Source organism: Pseudorca crassidens, chromosome 15, assembly GCF_039906515.1.
Source record: "Pseudorca crassidens isolate mPseCra1 chromosome 15, mPseCra1.hap1, whole genome shotgun sequence".
NCBI classification, from domain to species: Eukaryota; Metazoa; Chordata; class Mammalia; order Artiodactyla; family Delphinidae; genus Pseudorca; species Pseudorca crassidens.
Genome location: NC_090310.1, coordinates 37,809,275 through 37,830,142, shown reverse-complemented (window position 1 = coordinate 37,830,142; position 20,868 = coordinate 37,809,275). Strand labels below are relative to the sequence as shown.

The window sequence follows — 20,868 nt, the reverse complement described above, 5'->3', positions numbered from 1 at the left end:
TTGGGTCTAGAGAGGGAAACCCTGTTCTTCCAGAAGCTAGAAGGCAGGTGGGTAGAAATGAACAGTCACATTTCAAATGTTTATCTTATGAATATATACCCACCACAAGCTGAAGAGCAACCCATTCAGGACTCCTAGCAGAGTAGCTGGACACTGGCCAGAGGAGCAGGGGGATGTGGGGCTGGAGTCAGGGGAGAGGGCAGGAACTGGGTCCTGCACACATCACTTAGGGGATATGCACACTGGTCAGGGCTCTGGCTTCCTTGAGAAAAGACTTCATGCAAATGTTCACACAGAGCCACTGACAATGAGACATATCAGGTTAAAAACTGGTCAGTCTAATGCAGCAAGGAAACATTTTAAAGTGAGTTTTAATGTGTTGCATCCAATCAAGGGTCTACATTCTGGGCTATGGGAAATTCTTATTCATGTTTAACAAGTTTACTTTCTAAAAATATGCCTTGGAAAAATGAATAACATATTAATTTTGTTGTAATGATAAAGAATTATAATAGCACTTGAAAAAGTTAAACCTGATTTCCTCTATCTTTTATTTCAAACATAACTTTGTAATAAGAAAGTATGCTGAAAGATCTTTAAATTACTTTCTTCCTGCCTGGGGCTTTCCCAGAAGCTCTCTCCCCGACAGCCCTGCTTTGGGTACTCAAGAAGCCTCTTTTCCACCATTGAGCTCTTGGACTTGATTTCTACGTTGTCTAGTGCTTCTGCCCAGAGTCCTCATAGAACCCTGCATTTGTCCACTGCTGCATTCAGAGTTTACTGTAAATGTGTGTTTAACTGACCATCCTCCACTCCCTACCAGATTATCTGCCCCACAGGGTGAGGGGCCATCGGAGCATCCCCAGCCCTGGAACAGTTGTAAAAAGGGGGTTAGGGCTTCCCTGGTGGCGCAGCGGTTGAGAGTCCGCCTGCCGATGCAGGGGACACGGGTTCGTGCCCCGGTCCGGGAAGATCCCACATGCCGCGGAGCGGCTGGGCCCGTGAGGCATGGCCGCTGAGCCTGCGCGTCCGGAGCCTGTCCTCCGCAACGGGAGAGGCCACAACAGTGAGAGGTCCGCGTACCGCAAAAACAAAAACAAACAAACAAAAAAACCAAAAAAAAAACCTCAGGGTCTCTAGAACATAAGGCGATTTGGCAATATATAAATTTTGGGGGAAAGAAAAAAATTTCATTTATTCTCACCGATTTGATCCTCTCACCTCCAGCGGTGCAAGGTCTTTACGCCTCCGTTAAACCACCTTCTGGGAAAGAAAATGTTACGGTCTTTCAACTGCGCGGCTCGTGGTACTAAGGATAACTTCAGTTGCATTACTGCTTGGAGATGCTGCGGGAGGGAACCAGAGGACTTAGAGGCAATGGCGGCAGAGTGGAGAGGTGTAGGGGCAGGCACTAGGGGCCACCCCGAAAAGCCTCACCACCGCCCCCACCACAGCCCCCGGGGCCTCGGCAGTGCAGGGTCATAGCTGCATCCCATGGACAAGAAGGAACGCCATCTCTGGTTTGGACCATGCGTGCGGTTCCCCGGGCCGCAGTACTGACAGCGCAGAAAGGTGGTTTTCTGATTCCCTCCCAGGCCCAGCGTTACCGCGAGCGCCTCCGGCACCGCCTCCTCGCCACCGGGTCAGCTCCCCCGTGCCTCAAGTAGCCACGCGGCCCTCAGTCAGACCTGTCTGCGCCGGAGGTGGCCCTTGTCTCGCGCTGACCGTTCGGACGCCCGCCCCGCACCCCGAAGCCTCAGCCTGACCAGCCACGCGCTCGGGCGCTCGGCCCAAGCAGGATTTCTGGACGAAAATAATCCGGGAGGCCGCGCGAAGGAAGTCCCGCGCACTTCGACGTTGCCCTCCTCCCGGCCCCAGGCTCCGGGCCCCCGGAACCGCCGGACACCGCGAGCCGCCTCGGCCTCCCGAGCCCCTCCCCGGCCCCGCCTCGTCGTCGCCCTCCTCCCCGGCTCCCGGCCCCCAGACCCTCTGCTCCTGGGCCCGGGGCCGGGGACCGCACTCACCTTGGTTTGGTCGCAGCGCCGCCGCGCGTTACCGGGACAACGGCTGCGAGCCCAAGGCGGATACAGCCGAAGCTGAGCTAGCGGACGCCGAGGCCGCCCGAAACTCCACGAGAGGCCGGAAAGAGCCGAAGACGATCGGGAATGTTCGTGCGGAGCCGAGGGCAGGATTCCTCCAGCGGGTGGCGAGCTCCGCGGTGCTGCAGGGCAATTTACACCCTTCGCAGCCGCTGTCTAGACTTAAAAAAGCTAGCTCTAGAGGGGGGTCAAGAGGCCAGATATGCCTTTCTAAGCAGAGAAGGGAAGCTGATAAATTCTAGATGTGATAGGAATACACGGCCGGTTGGGGACCCGCTCCTGTAGTTACGTTTCCAACCGCGTAGGTCAGTCAGGTGGAGGAAGGCAGCAGAGAGACTGGGAAAGAGACGGAACGCCATCTTTAAGATTCTTTCCTTTCTCGTTAATCTTATTGCTGGGTCTTTTGGACCCTAAAAGGTTTGCTAGAGTCTGCTTTGTCTGCTTTGTTTCGAGGAGGGTGTCGTTCAAGAGAATTTATGAGTAAAGCCAGTTGATTCAATATGGTTCCTTGAAGCTGTTAACTTATGACATGCGCTCAGTGCTTTGGGGGCCTTATGGACGCCATTGGAGAGAAAATAGTAGCCAACGATACGAGTTCATCCGGTTAGAAACTAACCTGGTTTCTAACCCTGGAGGCAGACTGCATTCCCTAAGGCATTAGCAACGTGCTGCCCTGGCCTAACGGTCTGGTGGGTTAAACTAATTTTGGAAAAAAAAGAAGTAATGTCATTCATTTAAAAAACTTACTATAGCAAAAAGGTCCACATTGTTAAATAAAAAAAATAGGAAAATGTAGGTACTACCTAATAGGAGGAGCTAGGCGCTGGATCACACACATACAAGGAAAATTCTATTTAAAAAAAAAAACATTTTCATAAACACTAGAATTTTATTGAATAAATTTGACATTTAACATTGCGTAAGTTTAAGGTATACAGAACGTTGCTTCGATACATTTGTATATTATATGATTAGCATGTAGAGATATTTATCACATTACATATAGTACAATATTATTGTCTGTATCCATTATACTGTGCATTAGATACTACGCCTTACAAGTTTGTACCCTTAAACACCATCGCTCTTATCAGGGGTCATAAACACTAGAATTTAAAACACTCCTTTATCGCCGAAACGAAGAAAAACAACCTAAATGCCCAGCACCAGCCGCAACGCTAAGGAACTTGAAAAGTATGCACTCAACTCAATATAGGGTGTGTTTATCTGCCTCAGTTACACTTTTACACTTTTTCGTTAAAAACCCCGTTCGCGCCGGATTCAAGACTCAGAGCTCAGGCGGCGTTTTCTTCTCACGCATCCGTCAACACGGCCCGGGCCAATCACAACCTAGGCTCTCACTCTATTGGCTGTCTATTCACCAATCCGGAGAGACGTACCAGTCCGCACTGCTGCGAGACTGGCGTCACAACATTACCCACTTTGCGGGCCCGCCCTCCGCCCCCGCCCAGCGTCCGTGCGTGCAAGCGCGCGTTCCCGCCGCCGACCAATGGGAGCGCCCCTGAGGGGGCGCGCCCGCTGGAAACCTCGGCGTGCTCGGTCCCGCGCGCGTCGCCCCGCCCCGGCCCGCGCTCCCGCCGCTCCGGCCCCGCCCCGCGTGTCGGTCCCGCGGACTTCGCCGGCCGCCGTAGCCGGAACTGCTCCTGTACGCCGCGGGCCGGGCCTCTGGGAGGCTGAGCGGCCGCAGCACCGGGGCTCGCAACCCCGTCAGCCACACGCCGGCAGCGGAGGGGACGTGCCGGGGCGAGGGCCGCTCGGCGACTTCTTCCAAGGCGGGAGGACCACACCGGCGTTGCGGCCTCTCAGCAGCCGGCGCTCGGGAGCCGGGGCTGCCCGACAGGACCCCGGGGGACCCGGGAAGCCTGGCTGCTGTGAGGCTTTGATGAAAAAGGTGACGGCAGGCTGGGGCTCGGGTTGGGTGGGCCACCCCGACCGGCCGTCACGGCGAGGCCCGGATCCCAGCCGGAGCGGGGCTGAGGGAGAAGTGGCCTAAGCCCTGGCGGCGGTGGTTACTACGCGGTGCTTTGTCGGGGCGGCTCGCGGGAGCCCGGACTCACAAGTGTTGCGTTGACAGCGCTCTTTGTGTGCAGCCAGAAATCCGCCGGAGAGGGAAGGTTTTGCTTTTCCTTTCCCGAAATGTGGCAAATGCTGACCAGCCGGGATTGGGTTTGAGGTGATCCCACCTCTGTGCACTGTCAGGAAGTAAGGTTGGAGGTATTGGGTAAAAGGATTCCATCTCCATGTTTTCTTTTTCCCTTCAGGGAAAACTGAAATGTGTTAATATCTTTTTAATTCTGAAAAGCAACGTCCTTTTGTATTCAGTTTAGTGTCTTCCAATATTCAACCTGGCGAACGGGCAAGTTTATTCTGTTGCAGCTGATGTAACCTTTGCCCGGGTCCTGGGTTATGTGGGTAGCTTTGGGATGATAGGTCCCTGGGGATAGGGTTTTCCACATTATAACCCAGAGGAAGGCCCTTTAGGATATTTTCAGGTTTCTTAAGCAGAAATGGATAGGATAAGTGAATAGTGAAATGTCCTATGCCATGAAGTCCTTTAAGTTTGGGTAGTATCTGTCTTGTATAGTTCTATTCTTTGGCAGGTTTTTTTTTTAAACTGGTATGAATTCAGATGATTTATGACATCAATTTCAACAGATGAATGCTGTAACAGATAGTTTTGAGGCATAATACTTAAGAGCAGTAGCAGATATTGTCATGATTTTAATCATTTCTAAATCTTTCTTTGAAAGGTCCTTACTCCTGTTAATGTATTTCATTGTTGGCCTTGATGTCTTGCTCTCATTTTCCTTTTAAATGAAAATGTTCCCATTCTCAGCAGTCGTGTTGAGCATGTCAAACAGAGTTTGGGCATAGTATCAACACCTGTTGATCTTTCTTGCTTCATCGCATGTACACATTACTGACTATTTCTGGGTTTACAATATTGATAGTGTCTGATTCTCTTTGCATAAACTGAGTGGATCTGCTTTTTGGTCCACATTTTAGAGTTGTCACATTTTGTTGTTGACATTGCTCACAACAGAGGGTAACAAAGTTAATGCGAGATTTTTATTCATGGTTACCGAGAGTTTTAACACAATTCTCTTTTATCCATTCTTACCTGGACATAACTGTGCTGTCACTTTCATAGGTGGCTCCAACCTGTTCCATGCAACAGGCTCCTTTGTTGCAAAAGCATTTTCAATTCGTAAATCCCCGCAGCAGCACACATATCCCACCCTCCGAAGCAAGATTCCCAGAAACCCCGAGCTTATTATTCTTTATGTCTGTTTTAAAATAAGCAGGCGGACCGGCAGCCGCGGGCCACCATGGAGTTCCCTGTGCACGCAGGCGAGCCCGCGCCTCTCCCCTGCCGGGGTCGATCCGGGCCCCTCGACCCCGCTCCGGGGCTAACTTTGGGGGCAGGCTTGCGGGGCAGGTGCGCGGGCCCGGAGTCCTGTGCGTTTTGGGGGGCGGGGAGGGGTGGGGTCGGGGGACGCGGGCGCGGAGGCCAGGCCGGCCCAGGCAGCGCTGGGAGCGAGGCCGGCGCGCGGGCTGCCCAGCGCGCAGGCCATGAGCCGTGGGCCCGCTGGGTAGGTGGCTCCGGGACCCCGGGACCCCAGCCCGGGCCACATGCCCCCTTCCCGACCCCGGGCCGGGGCGCCGCACGGGCAGGGCCGTCCGGGTGCGGCCGCCCAGCTGCCGCCCCGCCGCCTCCTCGCCGCCGGCCGCCGTTTCCTGGACGTCGGGCGGGCGGGCGCGCGGGGGTCCGGGCTGGGGTCGGGCGGGCGGCGGCTCAGGCCCGGCTGGCCGGGCTGGGGCGGGCGGGCCGCGGGAGGGGATCTGGAACAAACAACGGCGGCCATGTTGAGAGGGGATCGGTGCGGCTAAACTTCTCGCAGGCTGCGGGCCGCGCGCCTCACCGGGGTCCCCTCTTCCCCTCCCCGGCCAGGATGACAGTGAAGTTGGGAGACGGCGGCGGCGGGGAGGAAGGGCTCAAGAGGCTGGGCAAGAGGTCGGCCGATGAGGACTCGCTGGAAGGAGAGGGGCCCGGCAGCGGGGACGCGGCCGAGGAGAGCGGTGGCACAAAGAGGGACGGCAAGACCCCCCGGGACGGCGGCGACGGCCCCCAGGCCCCCTCGGGCGGCCCGCAGGCCCCGTCCCCGCCGCCCGCCTGCCCCCAGGACCAGCACCACTTCCTCAGGTCCAGCGTGAGGCCGCAAAGCAAGAGGCTCAGGAAGGACTCGTCCTGCGCCGGGGGGAGCAGCAGCGCGGGCAGCTCAGGGCCCCGCGGAAAAGGTACGGGGGACCCCAGCCCCTTTCAGGGTGTGCCCTGCGCTCCCCGGGGGTGGAGAAGGGACCCTTCCCTCCCCGCCTCCCTGCCTCCACCCAGCTCCTGCTCCCACATTTGTCCAGCACCCACACTTTAGGTGGCACTTTGCAGGGGGACATGACCCTTTCCTCCTCCAAAGAGACTCTTTCTGTATTTAAACTATGTTAAGAGGCAGTAAGTATTCCTTCTCTGGGCAAACACAATAGATTTCTGAAGGTTGGGTTTTTTCCCCCCAAGGCTCCTTGATGATTTATATGGTAGGTTATTTTAAACAGCAGACAATAGTTTAGAAATAGATTGAGAAAATACGTGCTGTATCTCTTCCCCAGACTCAGATGTGTGGAAATACAACAAAGAAATGGGCTTTTGAAACTCATTTGGGGAAAGATTGATAAGCCGAAAATGAGTGATCCGAAGGGTCTGACTTGGGCTCATCACCCTCCACTTCAAGTATGCTAGGCTTGAAAATTTTAAGGGCATCAAGATGTGGCCTTTGAGTTTCAACTAAGGTTTCCTTGGGTGCCATGAAAACATCTCCCCTGGTGTAGTAAGTGGTGAAAACATCTGTGGCCTGATGTAAATGAGTAACAGTCTACAGTATTGGTCGTGGTATTCTCAGGTTGTTGAGAATATTACGGCTTTTTTGTTCCCGATCTGCCAGTTCCCCATTGTTTTCTGCTTGTGTCTATTTATATTTTAGCATTCTGCTTTTTGTTAATTGTACAAGTGAATTTTTTTTTTTTTTAATAAATTTGGTTATTTATTTTTGGCTGTGTTAGGTCTTCCTTGCTGTGCACGGGCTTTCTGTAGTTGCGGCGAGCGGGGGATACTTTTCGTTGCGGTGTGCGGGCTTCTCATTGCGGTGGCTTCTCTTGTTGCAGAGCGCAGGCTCTAGGTGCACGGGCTTCAGTAGTTGTGGCACGCAGGCTCAGTAGTTGTGGCCCGCAGTCTCTAGAGCACATGCTCAGTAGTTGTGGTGCACAGGCTTAGTTGCTCTGTGGCATGTGGGGTCTTCCCGGACCAGGGATCGAACCTGTGTCCCCTGCATTGGCAGGCGGATTTTTAACCACGGCGCCACCAGGGAAGTCCAAGTGAATTGTTCTTAACATCCCTTTTGTTTCAGGCCACATTTGCAGCATTTTTATAGGTAGCAAATGTAACACCATTTTCTAGTGAGTTCTGCATGAAAAAACTGTCAGTTAGCTCCTTGGGAAATGGCAATTTAAATTTACTACGTGGTCCTGATAATTTTAAGAAGGAAATACCTCAGGCGCTAATGGAGGGCCCATTTTGGAGATCTGGGCCAAATGTGTGCAGTTAGGCTTGCTGCTTCTGCCTCCTTCTCAGCTGAGGAGGACTGGCCTCTGAAATCATGGCCTTACTTGGTTTTTTGGTAGACTTTTGATGTAAGTATACTTACTTGAAGATGTACGTATAAGGTCATTCTGTATGTTTCAGAAGTCAAAACTTGCCTCATAGAAGCTTATTTTGGTGTGAAAGTTGCTGATCAATTAGGGAAATGTTAATTTGTTTTATTGGCTTTGTTTTGTAAAAAAATAGGTTTTCGTTCCCAGTTACAGATATGTGTAAGTTATTATGTGTGAGCTGCTGTGGTTCCTTCGAGGGTTTGTTTGTGGCTTCAGAAGCCCTGGCTCTGGTGCCCAATCAAGTTCTTGGCCTCATTCCTCTGGTCCTCTGACCTTGGTCTGCTTGCTTGACTTCAAGCCTGCTTTTCTGTTGGAGAGGCATCCTCACCTGTGAAAGGAGGAACAGCAGGGACTGACTGCTCCACTCTCTGCACGTGTGGCTGCTAAAATGAAACGAGGCGCTGGCGTGAAAGTGCTCTGTCCCCTGTAAATGACTACCTGTATGTGAGGTGAAGTGATGCTGAAACTTCAGTTAGAATTTTGGCAGTCAGGTGAGGAGAAGTTTGCTTTCGTTTGCATACTTGAGTGTGGCTCGGATGGAGAAGGTTTCCTGGGTTAGCCTTGTGTCAGATCTGTTCTTGGTTCTTGCCCAAGGTGTGGCTTGGAGCAGCAATCCACTTTCCATTAGTAAAATGGAGAGTTGTTAGAATTTGTGCTTCTTGTGACTTATGCATTTTCCTATTTTAGCAAGCAGATGTTTGTTTAAGTGAATAATAAAGCTAAACTGTAATGGTGGCATTTAGGAGAGGAGTAGAAAGCATGTTTCCTCTGCTTCACAGAACTTCTCGGCCTGCTTCTGGCCTTGAGCTTTCTAGTGAGGCCTCCTCTGGGATGTGCCTTGAGCTTCCTTTGGATGCACTTACCACGCCCAGGACATCCCCCTTCCTGCCTCAGGGCAACTCTGCTTCCCTCACGGCCCCCTTAACAGGCAGAAAGAAGGTCAGTTGTGACAGCATGCCCGTAACCTTTGGAAAGGATTCTTGGAGGAGCTATTTGTCTTACCGACCATGGAAATCTCCACCTGGAGTGATGAGCATGGACCAGTAAGGGAGTGAACAGTACTGGCATTTTACAGTTTTTTCACTTCAGAAAAATAAAATTTCCATTATATTTGAGAAATAATCACAGCCTAGCTGTGGGAGGTCCCTTTGGCTGATTACTTACCGCTTTCCAGTTTCAATTTTAATGGATGGAGAACTTTGCTGTGGGTTTGGGAGGAAAAGGCTTGTGGAGGAAAGGAAGTTCTCATTTGGCTTCTCTCCACACAAATATGTCTTTTCTTTTTTTATAAGAATAGACTCTTGCCAACTTCAGTAAAAAATAAATTTTTTTGTAGTACATGTCTGAATTAAATTTTTTTTGAGTTGGTAAAGGGAAGGTAGCAATGGTTTAGTGCCAGTGCACCAAGCATCTTGCATTTTTGTTGCTTAGCTTTTAAATGTGTGCAGACACTGGGGTTTGTTGTTCAAACAGCGTGCTTAGCTAGACAGAAGGTAAGCTGCAGATCAGAAACCAGTGGATCTGCTTGATACCAAAATAAATGCTCCTCTGGCCCTACCATGTGCCCAGAGTGGCCTGAGGGCACACTTGAGACTGGATTCACAGTCTTTGGAAACACGGGCCAGGAAACAGCCCTCATGCCCTTCCCCGTTTTGCCAGTTCACAATCTGGATAATTCTGGGCGAAATAGTGCATCTCAATTTCTCGGTCTATAAATGGGGATAATGCTAGTGCCTGCCTCACCGCAATAAATAATGCTGTGAAGCCCTGCATGGCTGAGTAACAGGCTTCTCTTAGGGAAAATGTGCCTGGCTGCGAGGTCAGGGGAGCTGCAGGCTGAGTTTGAACAGGTGGACAGGGTGGGAGGAGGTCACCTGTCGGGAGGTAGGGGGTAGAGGTCCCAGGAATGCCCTGAAGTTGCTGCCCTGGCAGGACAGTTGGGCTGAGGGGATGCCTGAGGTGGAGGCAGAGTCAGACCCTCCGTTTCCATTGCTGTCCGTTTCCCTCCCCCACCCAGGTACTTTGTTCCACAGAGTCGGGGGAGCCAGTCCTAAGATGCACCGTCTCCACAGTCGGGTGGTGTCACCTGGCTTTACTGTGCTTGTGCTTAAGAATTAGTGAATCAGTGTACAGAAAGTATATTTTTCATAATCTGGGGCCTGCCTGTAGCTTCTAGGTGTTTTTAAAAGACATCTTATGAGGTACCTCACCCCGAGGCGGTCGACCTTTGGGAGAAGGTTGTCCTTTAGGGAAGAAGGGTGAGCCAGCAGTCAGGAGACCCGGTTTCCCCACCCAGAGCCCCTGTGTCCAGTTCAGCTGGGGGCAGCGGAGAGGTGCTCAACCTGCCTGAACTTCAGGTTCCTTACTTTCAAAGTGGGTCCGGTACGCCAGCGGCTGAAGCTGCACTTAACTCAGGGGCGAAGGAGTCTGCCGTGCAGGATGACTGGGGTCCTGGGGTACAGTGCCCGAAGTCAGGGCAGTTGTCTCCCTGGCGGGCTCTGCTTAGCCCTTGCTTCTCGGAGGCCCCGGGCTTGGTGTGGCTTCACCTACAGTCTGCACTGCGGTCACTCTTGTCCTCCCTCACCAGGCACTTGGGCCAGGCCTGGGCGGCTGGGTGAAGTCCCTGCTTCCTGTACCCTCTGAGGGCAGGGGGACACATCTGACCCTCTTGAAACCACCAAGGCTGGAGCTCTGTGGTTCTTGTGCCCAGTCTGATCCAGTACATGACGACTGTCATCCCAGTGTCCCACCTGGGTGGGGACGTCAAGCTCTGTGAAAGCCCTCAGACCTTGTTGGGAGAAGAGGAGGGAAGCTAGGACATTCTCCCACCTCTGTCCAGTACACACCACACTCCTCATGTGATGCTACGTATGGGGAATACATAACAACCATGACACGTGGTCCTGTTGTGTGACACAGGCCCCCCCCCCCCCGCCCCGGTCACAGTAGGTCAGGAGACCTGTGGCCCAGGCCACTTCAGAGACCATGATGTAGCCGTGCAGGACAGAGAGGAAAATACCTGTAAACCAGAGGTTCTGGGTGAATGATTCAGTTCAGAGTTGTACAGATGGCATTTGCTTCACATCAAAGATGTGAATAGATAGTATGGACAAGTAGGTAAGGTAACAGTTGCGTTTTGGTTTGAAGGCTGAGCTAATTTTCAAGTACTTCCTTGACTTTTAGTGTCAACAGCAGTGTTGTTTCCATGGTGTCTCGTGAACGTCTGGAATTGTCTTGTGCCTGCCAACCATACATATTTCAGGATTTTCATTTCATGTAGTACGTTGTGTCTTGTTTTGGTGATACAAAGATACAAGGATAGCAGAGGGGTGATTTCAGATAGCAGAGTCACAAATGTGAAAAACAGCTTTGTCCTGGATGGTGGTGTGCAGTTTATCACATCAAGTAATGGCAGTGTTCTTACCACTGAAGAACCACGTGTGAAATGCTGGGAGAAGAAGACGTTCCTGGCGTCTGTGGTTTGGGTGGGAGATCAAGAATTACCTACAGAAACATTAGGAAACCATCATAGTATTCGATGAGGAGGGCATATGTTTTAGTAGGAACACAGGGATTGTAGTTGTGTTTTTCTCATTCGTTTGCAGGAGGAACAAGAAGTCTTGGAGGGTGGCTGGCCCTGGTCTGCATGTGGAGGGCGCTGAGGGGGACCCGGGACGGGCCCTAGAGACAGATGGAGCGACTAATGCCCAGGAGGGATCCTTGTGGGAGGCCCGCAGCTCTCGGGGCAGCAGCAGGCCCAGGGGAGGCATTTGGATTTGTCTGTTGGGTGACACTCTGACTGGGAATTGGCTTGCTTGACGTCTTCCCCTCTGCGTGGCCCTGGTAGGGAGGGTGTCCCCTGAGCCACGTCTGGCTGTTCAGCATGTGACACGGATGTGTGTGTTATGAGAGGCACGGAAGCACCTCTGGGAGCCTTGGCATCGCACCTCCCGTCTGGACTGACCGCGACCTGAGGGGGCCGTGTTGGGACCACATGGTGTGTGCCGCCCCTCCCGGGCTGTGCTCTCTGCTGCGCCAGGAGGTGCCCCGAGCTGGGGTGGGGGCAGGGGCAGGTGGCCACAAAGACACCAGGAATGCCCTTCTAGTCTAGAGCAGGTGGAGCCGGTCAGGGAGGCCCGTGTGTCCCCTCCTGCTGGGATGGACATTTCTGACGCCCTTGAGTTCGGCGGGTTTTCCGTCCCTCTGGGATTTTGATATATCGCTTGGAAAGAAGTTCGGCAAGCTCCAGAGGAAGGCTCAGGACGGGATTGTATGCTGTGATGGACTGTGACTACATCCTCTGCGTCTCCCCTAGTTAAGTCACAGCATCCTCCGGAGTCTTGAGCCCTGCCACTCCCTGTCTGGTGGCACCAGGCAGTCATTGAACTTATTTCCTCATCTGTCAGACTGAGGGGGACGTTGAGATCAAGTTCCCTCTAGCTTCTGACTTTTGTGGCTCTGGTGTCATAAATACCAAAGCAGCCTTGACACGGTGGCAGCCACCACGATGTCATGTGTCCCAGGAGGACAATGCCCAGGTCTGGAGTGTGAGTCCGGGGCTCTGGTTTGGCTCCTGCTGCCCAGGGACTGTACGGCTTTCCCGCCTTCAGAGCCTCCGTTTCGCCGTCCTGAAAAGAGGTGACTGCACACCATGGGGACGGAAGGGAGCAGGCGTTTGGACGTGCTCCATGGGGCTGTGCACCTCTGTGTCCCTCACATCCAGGCCCGCGGGCACGGTGGCAGGGTGGCAATGTGTTGGGTAGGCTGCTCCACCTGTGTCTGGGCTTCCCTGGCAGGCAGATGGGTGGTTCTCTGCTGCTCGGGTGTTGGGAGGGTGCATGTGGAGGAGGGCGGGCAGTCTAGCTTGTCCGGAGTGGATGGATGGATGGGCAGTGGAAAAGGTGGACCGAGGCCATGCGTCTGTGTCCCTCAAATGTGAGCCCTGGAGAGTGGCTGCGGCGGGGTTGGTGGTCTGGGAGACCAGAGAGGGGGTTGTTAGAATCATCTTGCTCAGAGGTGGTGTGGAGCTGGCCTGGGAAAGTGGCAGCAGAAACGGGAAAGGGGAGAAGCCAGGTGGCCCCTGAGCGGCTAGAGGACTGTGGCTTGAAGTGGGTTATGAGGGAAGGCACTGGGTCCCAGGGGCCTGGGTGGGCGAGGGGCAGGGCAAACTGTGGAGCCCCCAGCCTGTGCCGCGTCAGTTCCCAAGCTCTCACTGAGCCTTTGCTGTGTGATGCCTGGTGTGGCTCTTCCTGCTTTCACAGAGCTCGCTGCGGGGCTCCCATTCTTGTGCATCGTTTCTCTTCTGGTTCCTCGGATACTGACGTCTCACGGTGCAGACTCTCGCTAACCCTCTTTATGGCCTCAGAAACACAGACACAGGTAGAGTGTTGACTTCGGCCCTGTGCTTTTGGCTGGGCACACACCCACTCCCACCCACAGGGAGAGCCCCCACGCCCACTCAGTCTTGTTCAAAATTGTCTTCCCCCCTTACCTTCCTGCTGCTTCTGTCCTCTTTGCTTGCTTCTCTGTCTTCCCCCTTCGGTCATCACTGTTTTTGTCTGAACTTTTCCTGGGTCACCATCTCGTTCTACCAGTGTCTCTGATCCTGCTTCCTGGTTTTTTTTCTGCTTGAGCTGCGGCCCTTGAAGGAGCCTGAGGTAAAGCGGTGATGCCTCTCTCTTCTCTTCCTTATCTGAAATTTCAGGGATGTACCAGGTGCCATGTTCTCCTTCCCTCCTAAAGTTTTGTGATTTTACTTTACTTTTAAAAATCATTCAAGGTCTAGAATGACTAGCATCAAATGTTAGAAATGGTTGCCTGAGGATGATTTGCTTTCTTTTCTGAAAGTTCGTTTTGCTTTATTTTCCTCTACTGAGGACATACCGTTTTTGAAATGAGAGCAGGAGAGGCTGAGCATCTGTGCAGCTGACCTCTGGCGGGGGGAGAGTGGCTCGCTGCTCCGCAGTGTGGTTGGCTGCCTCATGGGCCTCCACGGAGCCACTTTTACTGTTGTACCTTCTTTCACATCTGCTGGTTTGGTGTATTCTGTGTGCTACCCCTTAGGTCCTTTTCAGCTCAGTGACGCTTCCGTTCTGTTTTTCTTCAATGTTCATCCTCCGTGTCTCAGGTCACCAGTGTTGTAATACAGTGAAATTTCATAAAAGCCAGCAAGACGTTTGCCTTATAGAATTTTTAACAATGTGTGTGTGTTACTTTCAAGTATATTGACACCAGCGTGGGCTGGCAAAGGTAAACCTGAGCTGTGACTGTCAGCAAGTTGCCATTGTTTTGGAAAAAGAGAGTTTAGTGAGGGTTTTGTCAAAAGTTGAAAATGACACTGAAATCCTTTGTTGTGGGTGGTGCAGAGGTAGACAGACAGCCCTTCCTCAGATGAGTACACATGAGGAACTGTGGGCTCCAAATCAACCAGAACTTCTTTTGAGAGTGGAGTTTATTTATTTATTTATTAAATATTTATTTACTTGGCTGTGCCAGATCTTAGTTTCAGCATGCAGGATCTAGTTCCCTGACCAGGGATCGAACCTGGGCCCCCTGCATTGGGAGCAGGGACTCTTAGCCACTGGACCACCAGGGAAGTCCCGAGAGTGGAGTTTAAACAGCACTCATAACCCAGTCTTCAGCTCATAACAAAGCGTCTCTGACCTACTAGAAATGGAATGAAACCGATTATCCCTGCAAATGTGCTCTAAGTTGCCACACCTGTTGAAAACATCTCCGGATGTGCTAAGCTCATTAATTAGGTCAGGGTTTGATTTGGTTTGGTGAGGAATGGACAAAGTCAGACCACGTGTTCAGTGCGTCCTTTGCCCACCCTGGAACTCAGAGATCCTGAGGTGCAGTTCTGTTGTGCCTGTGGGATGGGAAGGGAGCAGCCGTGAAACGCTTTAAACCTGATTATGTTTTATTCTGTAACAGTGTGTTTAGGACCGTGAAGGTTGAACATTCAAATATAGTGCTGGCCAGTGGCACTTTCTGCGGTGATAGTAAGGTCCTGTGCTGTCCGGCACAGGAGCAGCTGGCCACATGTGGACACTGACTACTAGAAATGAGACTGGTGTGACTGAGGAACTGGGGTTTATATTTTATTTAATTTTAATTAGTATTTAAATTTAAATAGCCTTGTTAGTGGCTGTCTAATTGGGCACTACAGCTCTGATGAACAGTGATTTCTGTTACCCACTTGTGTCGCTTCATGAAGGTAGCTCACTGCTAGCCTGATACACCTTTCCACATGAGAGAATCAAACGCATTCCATGTAGCCGAGTAGTTTTTTCTGCATGTATGAAAACATTCTGCTTTCTGATAGCTGACTGATGGGATCAACTGTTTTCAGATACTCATGTTGATGTAATTACATGGACCCACAGTGCACAAAGACACAACAAGGTGTAAGAGGGGAGACTGACTCCCCCCCACACCCCCTGCCCCATACCCCAGGCAGCCCCTGCTCTTGTGTTTCTTCAGGGATAGTCTTTGCAAACATATGTGGAATAACGGACTTTTACTTTTTCATTTCTTTTATTTCTCATGATTGTCTTTCATCCCCTTTGGAGGCAGAGCCCTGTCAAGGGGGTGAGGGAAACGTGGCCCTGAGCCCCAGTGTGCACATGGCTGTCCAGGGCCCCCACCAGATTGACAAAGAAGTGGATCTTTATGGAAAAGCTCATGATTATCTCATTAAGAAAGCATTTAACAATAATCTGTATTTGTTTAGCTTTTCCTTTTTAAAGTACTTTTATTTTTATGATATTCTTTTCACCCTCGTTGTTCAGAGTTTGCAGATTTCTCACCATTGGATGGTCCTGCAGTTCCGTGAAAAGAGAATGCTGGTTATCACAGGGATATGCTGGGGAGTTCCCCTTCCCTCTGAGAGGAAGGAACTGAGATGGGTGGGAGGTTTGGGTCAGGTCGTAAAATTGTTATCTGTGACCTTTACCTCTGGTTTATTGCCTGCATTCTCCTGGGAGCACAGAGTTCTCAGTCCCGGCCTGGCGTTTGGTGCCCCCATGCTGTACTTTACGTGCTCTCCCCTCTTGGCGGGTTTTTCAAGGACTTGTCTTGAGATTAGGAACTGATGCTTTAAGAGCATTTGTGGGTTGTCGGTCACTCTCAGAACACCAGATTTTGTTGGTGGAAAGTGATCAGGAAAAAGGAGTTTTAAGACCTTTTTTTTTGGCCGCACTATGCGGCATGTGGGATCTTAGTTCCCTGAACAGGAATCGAACCCTTGCCCCCTGGAGTGGAAGCGTGGAGTCCTAACCACTGGACCACCAGGGAAGTCCCAGGACTTTTAAAAGGTGCTGAGGTATCACGTGGTCCATATTTAAATATTGATTGTACCTCAAAGAAGGTAGTGTCTTATATACATTTAAATGTTTTCTTGAGTTTGAATTTCAATTTATTTGAAAAAATTTAACCTCAAACCTCAATTGAGAAGGAAAGACGCCATGTGGTTTTAGTTCACAGTGGGAAAGGAGCTGTGTGCTTTGGCGGGACCTTGTCCTTGTGCTCTGGTGGTGCCACATAAATGCTCTCCTTTTACTCACTGTTTAAACTTTTCTCTCGAGAGTCAGAGGTCAGGGCAGGACAATGTCACTCACTGGTGGAGCTGGGGGCGGGGCCCGAGTGGGCCCCGGGGCAGCCCGCTTTCCAACACAGATGGCTATATGGTTCTTTCTCTCGAAGGAGCTGACGGTGGCGGATCATCAGCTGGAAATGGGTCCGGGGTTGCCCCCGCTGCCCCTGCAGGGGGCTCTCGCTCCTCTTCCCGGAACTTAGGGTCTTCAGGCGGTGAGAAGGAAGAAGGCAAGAAGGTGCGGCGTCAGTGGGAGTCGTGGAGCACGGAGGACAAGAACACCTTCTTCGAGGGGCTGTACGAGGTGAGTGGGTCCTGCAGCCCAAGGAGGCGGCTGAAGCTCCTGGCTTCTTACCCCTTGCCTGTGGGTCCCCAGGCACAGGCCTTGACCTCTGACCTTGGCCCTTACCTCCTCACTGTGACTTTCAAAGCTGTTACTAGTGAGGTGGCTGTTAGGAAGTGTTTTCGTTTGCTTCTTTTCTTTTCTAAGATTCTCTGAAATACGTTCTGGTCTGAAGAGTGGTGCCCTTCCCTCTGGGCCTTCCTCTTACAGCTGAGTGGGCCGATTCAGGAGGGATGTCCCTGAGAGGGAGGGGCCAGGGGACACTTGCCACATCAGTCAGAGCAGCCAGCACAACCCAGAGAGACATCACAGCTGACTGGGGACAGAGTGGCAAGTCCTAAACATAGAGAAGCTCCTCCCCCATCCCACAGCCCAATGAAACGGCCGTGCTCCCTGCCAGCCATCTTTACTTCCGGGTTTTGTTTCTCCACATCTTTGTAGTTATAGAGAACATACTTTTTTATTAACGTTAAATGCATTTTTCGTGGTGTTTTGTAGTTCTTTTGCTCAGTATTTTTTTAATGCTTATAAATATTCTGCTTCAGATGAAGGCAACTATGACCCACGTGCTCACTGCCTGTTTTTTGTAAATCAAGTTTTATTGGAACACAGCTCAGCCTCTTCACTTGTACATTGTCTTTGACTACAGTGTGGTTCCTGCAGTACCTGTGGCCCTGCAACACCTAAATATTTACCCTCTGGCCAGTCCTTGTTCTACTTAACCATTTTCGTATTGTTGATTGTTGTGGTTCCTTCTAGATTCTGTTGTAAATAATGCTACCATGGACATCTTTGTGCACGTTCCATATTTTAGACTTCTTCTTTGGGATGTAGTATCAAGAGTAGGTTACTTGGTCAGTGAGCCTTATTCTTTTACTAGTGAACTAATTGGAGTGATAGAAAAGTCTAGCCAAGCCTGTGAAACAAGGCTCAGAGGAAGGAGGCTTTGGAACTGAAGCCATGGAGTGTTCATAGATCAGGAGACACCTGACTGTGGGCAGAGAACAGGACGCAGAGCCGAGTTCAGAGCTTTCCCGTGGCTCGCCTGCCCCATTCCGGAGTCGATGGTTCAGTTCTGCCCTTCCTGGATAGAGGAGGCCACGTGTTGGTGCTGCCTGACTCTGTTGTCCGAGGAGAGAATGAAATGTCCACATGAGGCTTGTTCCAGTAGACGCGAAGTCATTCAAACACATTCAAGTGTGTTCCTTTTCTTCCCTGGACAGTTCTAGGGTAAAGTACAGAGGCTGTTCTTTTATAGATTATATGCCCAAATGGTGCCTTCTTTAAGCTGTTTGTTAGGCATAGAAGACTTGTGATTCCTGGAGTGTCCTCAGAATCAGCAGCCATTGCTGACTCTCACCTGAAATAGTTACTGCTTTGGTGTGGCCCCTCTGTCTTGGGGAGAAAGTGGGCTCTGCAGGCAGTCTGGCTACTCAGTTGCAGGAGCGTGGGGGAGACATGGTTGTTGATGAAAAGCAGAAGAAATCCGTGTTAATGACCTGCCCTTACCTTTCTTCAGGGGAATTAGTTCATTCCCCTCTCATCGGGCTAGGCTTCTTGTTTTAACTTTTCTACCAGGTAGGTGTTTTGAGGTCTCCTGAAATCCTTGCTTAATAATAATAATAATTAATAATTGGCTATTCAGGTCACTTAATGCTTTCTACGGTTGGTACTATTGGTGTATCCCAAATTGTATGTGTGTGTATGTGTGTGTGTGAGAGAGAGAGCAAGAGAGCGCATGCACAAGTGTGGGCTTTATGTCTGTTGCTGCGTGTGTCTGACCAAAACTCAGTGGGGGAGAGAGAGAGAGAGAGAGAGCACGCATGCACAAGTGTGGGCTTTATGTCTGTTGCTTCGTGTGTCTGACCAAAACTCAGTGGGACTCTGGTGGGGTGATGACCGGCTGGTCAGCTAGGGCGTATGTAACCACGAGCATCTTCACCCGTGGGGCGTGGTGCTCAGCACAGGCCTCTGCAGTGTTGATGAGGGTCTTCCCTGCCTTTCTGATGCACTCTCGTCTGACTGAGCTATGCCTCAAGTGAAGAGACCCAGCTCAGAGTAGCGCAGAGGGGCAAGACCGAGCATTGAGCAGCTCTCAGAACTGAACTGGGAGGGAGCCGGAGGGACTGGATCAAGCCTGACTGTGTGCAGGGACTCCCACGGTGTCACTGGGCCTCTGCCTGTAACCCCGTGTGTTGGGGGTGACATTTCTGTGCTTATTCTCTCCTGCTTCAGGTGCTCCCCAGGGGCGAGAGTGCCTCCCCAACCCCTCCTCCATGCTAGTTAGGACAGTTCTGGGCACAACTCAGCTTGGCTGGTCCCATCCCAGACTCCTCCCTGTGGCCAGGGGTAAAGGTTGTGACCCCCATGACAGGGAGCTGGCGGGAAGACCAGTGGGATGAACGCCTGGACCAGCGTGGTTGTCCTCAACATCCTCTATACTCCATTTCACAAAGCCTGTTGCCAACTTTTCCTTTTCCCTTCTTACGTCTGTCTGTCCGTATTGCTGTCCAGTCTTGATTCCTATCTTACTCGCAGCCGCGTGGCCAGCATCTTCTGCTTGCTTTTCACTGGGTCGATAATTGCTGGAGGCCTCATCTCTGCTGTGCTTCCCCTCCCGTGTTCTGTCTGCACTTCCCAGTGTCCCGCAAATCCAGCTGCTGGGCATCTCCTGTTTCCTGTGACAGCTGTACGAATACTGCGAGTTCTCGTTTCAGTCTTTGAAATGTGTGCTTCACCTCCATATAGTTTTCTCTTTCAACTTTGCCTTTTTCACTGTTGCTGTTGTTGCCACCACGCTTTATTTACCTAGTTCATGGCTAAGTATAGAAATGCAAAGAAGTCCCCCCTAAGGGGCTGGCAGTCTTACTGGGAAAACGTAACAGGCACAGAAGAAGTGGGACTCTCAGAAGGTATATGCTGACAGATGCCACAAGAGTTCAGAAGGCAGCGTCCTTTGAGAACGTGGGATGAGGAGTCGCAAAGCCCAGATTCTAGTCCCCATCTGGGCTGTCAGGTCACCTCTGGGTTCGTTAACTCAGCTATGAAACGAAGTCCTGAGATTTAGAGGCTGTGTGTGTTTGTTTGCGTCACGGTTCTTGGTCAAGAGCTGAGGGGAGTTTTGTGGGAGAGGTGGTGCCTGAGCTGGACGCTGGAGGAAGGCACTTTAGGTGCAGCTCTGCCTTGCTCTGGTTCACCTGCCATTGCTTCTTTTAAAACAGTGAGTGAGCTTTCATTCTTTGAGGATTTTTACTCTTTGTTTTGGCTGCACCGTACGACATGTGGGATCTTAATTCGCTGACCAGGGATTGAACCCGTGCCCCATGCAGTGGAAGCGTGTAGTCTTAACCACTGGACTGCCAGGGAAGTCCCATAGCACTTTTACTTTTTGACCTTAATTTTTTTTTTTTTTGTGGTACATGAGCTTCTCACTGTTGTGGCCTCTCCCGTTGCGGAGCACAGGCTCCGGACACACAGCCTCAGCGGCCATGGCTTACGGGCCTAGCCACTCTGCGGCATGTGGGATCCTCCCGGACCGGGGCATGAACCCGTGTCCCCTGCATCGGCAGGCAGACTCTCAACCACTGCGCCACCAGGGAAGCCCTTGACCTTAAATTTTGAAACGATTTCAGAGTTGGAAAAAGCTGCAAAAAGAGTACAGAGAATGCTCACATGCCCTTTAACCCGCTTTCCTGACACCCACGTAACTGCAGGGTGACCGGCAAAATGAGGAGAGTTAGTGTAATGTCATCAGTATTTGCACTGATGTCCTATTCTGGTTCAGGACCCCACGTTGCATTTGGTTGCCATGGCTCCTGGGTCCTCCCACCTGGGACAGGTCCCTCAGTATTCCCTTTTTTTCCTGGTCTCTCACGACCTTGACATTTTTGAAGATTCCAAGTCTGTTCATTCATAGAGTGCCCCTCATTGGGCTTACCTGATGTTTCCGCACGGATAAGTTCATGTTTTGTGTTTTCTGTCAAGAGTACTGTGGGATTGCTGTGCATCCTTGGTGCGTCCTGTCCAGAGTGTGCAGTGTGATCTGTCTC

General features: G+C 51.5%; 2 protein-coding genes across 27 annotated transcripts in view; one reads left to right on the top strand and one right to left on the bottom strand.

Annotated features, from left to right (window-relative positions):
- IFT140 (intraflagellar transport 140) overlaps positions 1-2,150 on the bottom strand; it is a 70,964-nt gene extending 68,814 nt beyond the window's left edge. For 6 of the 22 annotated variants that reach the window (XM_067707093.1, XM_067707094.1, XM_067707095.1 and 3 more), the window contains exons 1-2: positions 2,025-2,150; positions 1,205-1,346 (exon numbers count right to left, since the gene is read on the bottom strand). The gene's annotated coding sequence lies outside the window, so the exon portion shown is untranslated. Of the gene's footprint in view, positions 1-1,204; positions 1,347-1,607; positions 2,001-2,024 lie in introns of those variants that run through there. The other 16 variants (XM_067707101.1, XM_067707103.1, XM_067707102.1 and 13 more) reach the window with 8 other exon arrangements.
- A 1,574-nt stretch (positions 2,151-3,724) lies between these two features.
- CRAMP1 (cramped chromatin regulator homolog 1) overlaps positions 3,725-20,868 on the top strand; it is a 67,688-nt gene continuing 50,544 nt past the window's right edge. For 3 of the 5 annotated variants that reach the window (XM_067707088.1, XM_067707086.1, XM_067707085.1), the window contains exons 1-3: positions 3,725-4,011; positions 6,073-6,419; positions 16,587-16,780. In XM_067707088.1, the coding sequence (XP_067563189.1) occupies positions 6,074-6,419; positions 16,587-16,780 (540 nt within the window). In that variant the 5' untranslated portion in view covers positions 3,725-4,011; position 6,073. Of the gene's footprint in view, positions 4,012-6,072; positions 6,420-6,475; positions 13,260-16,586; positions 16,781-20,868 lie in introns of those variants that run through there. The other 2 variants (XM_067707087.1, XM_067707089.1) reach the window with 2 other exon arrangements.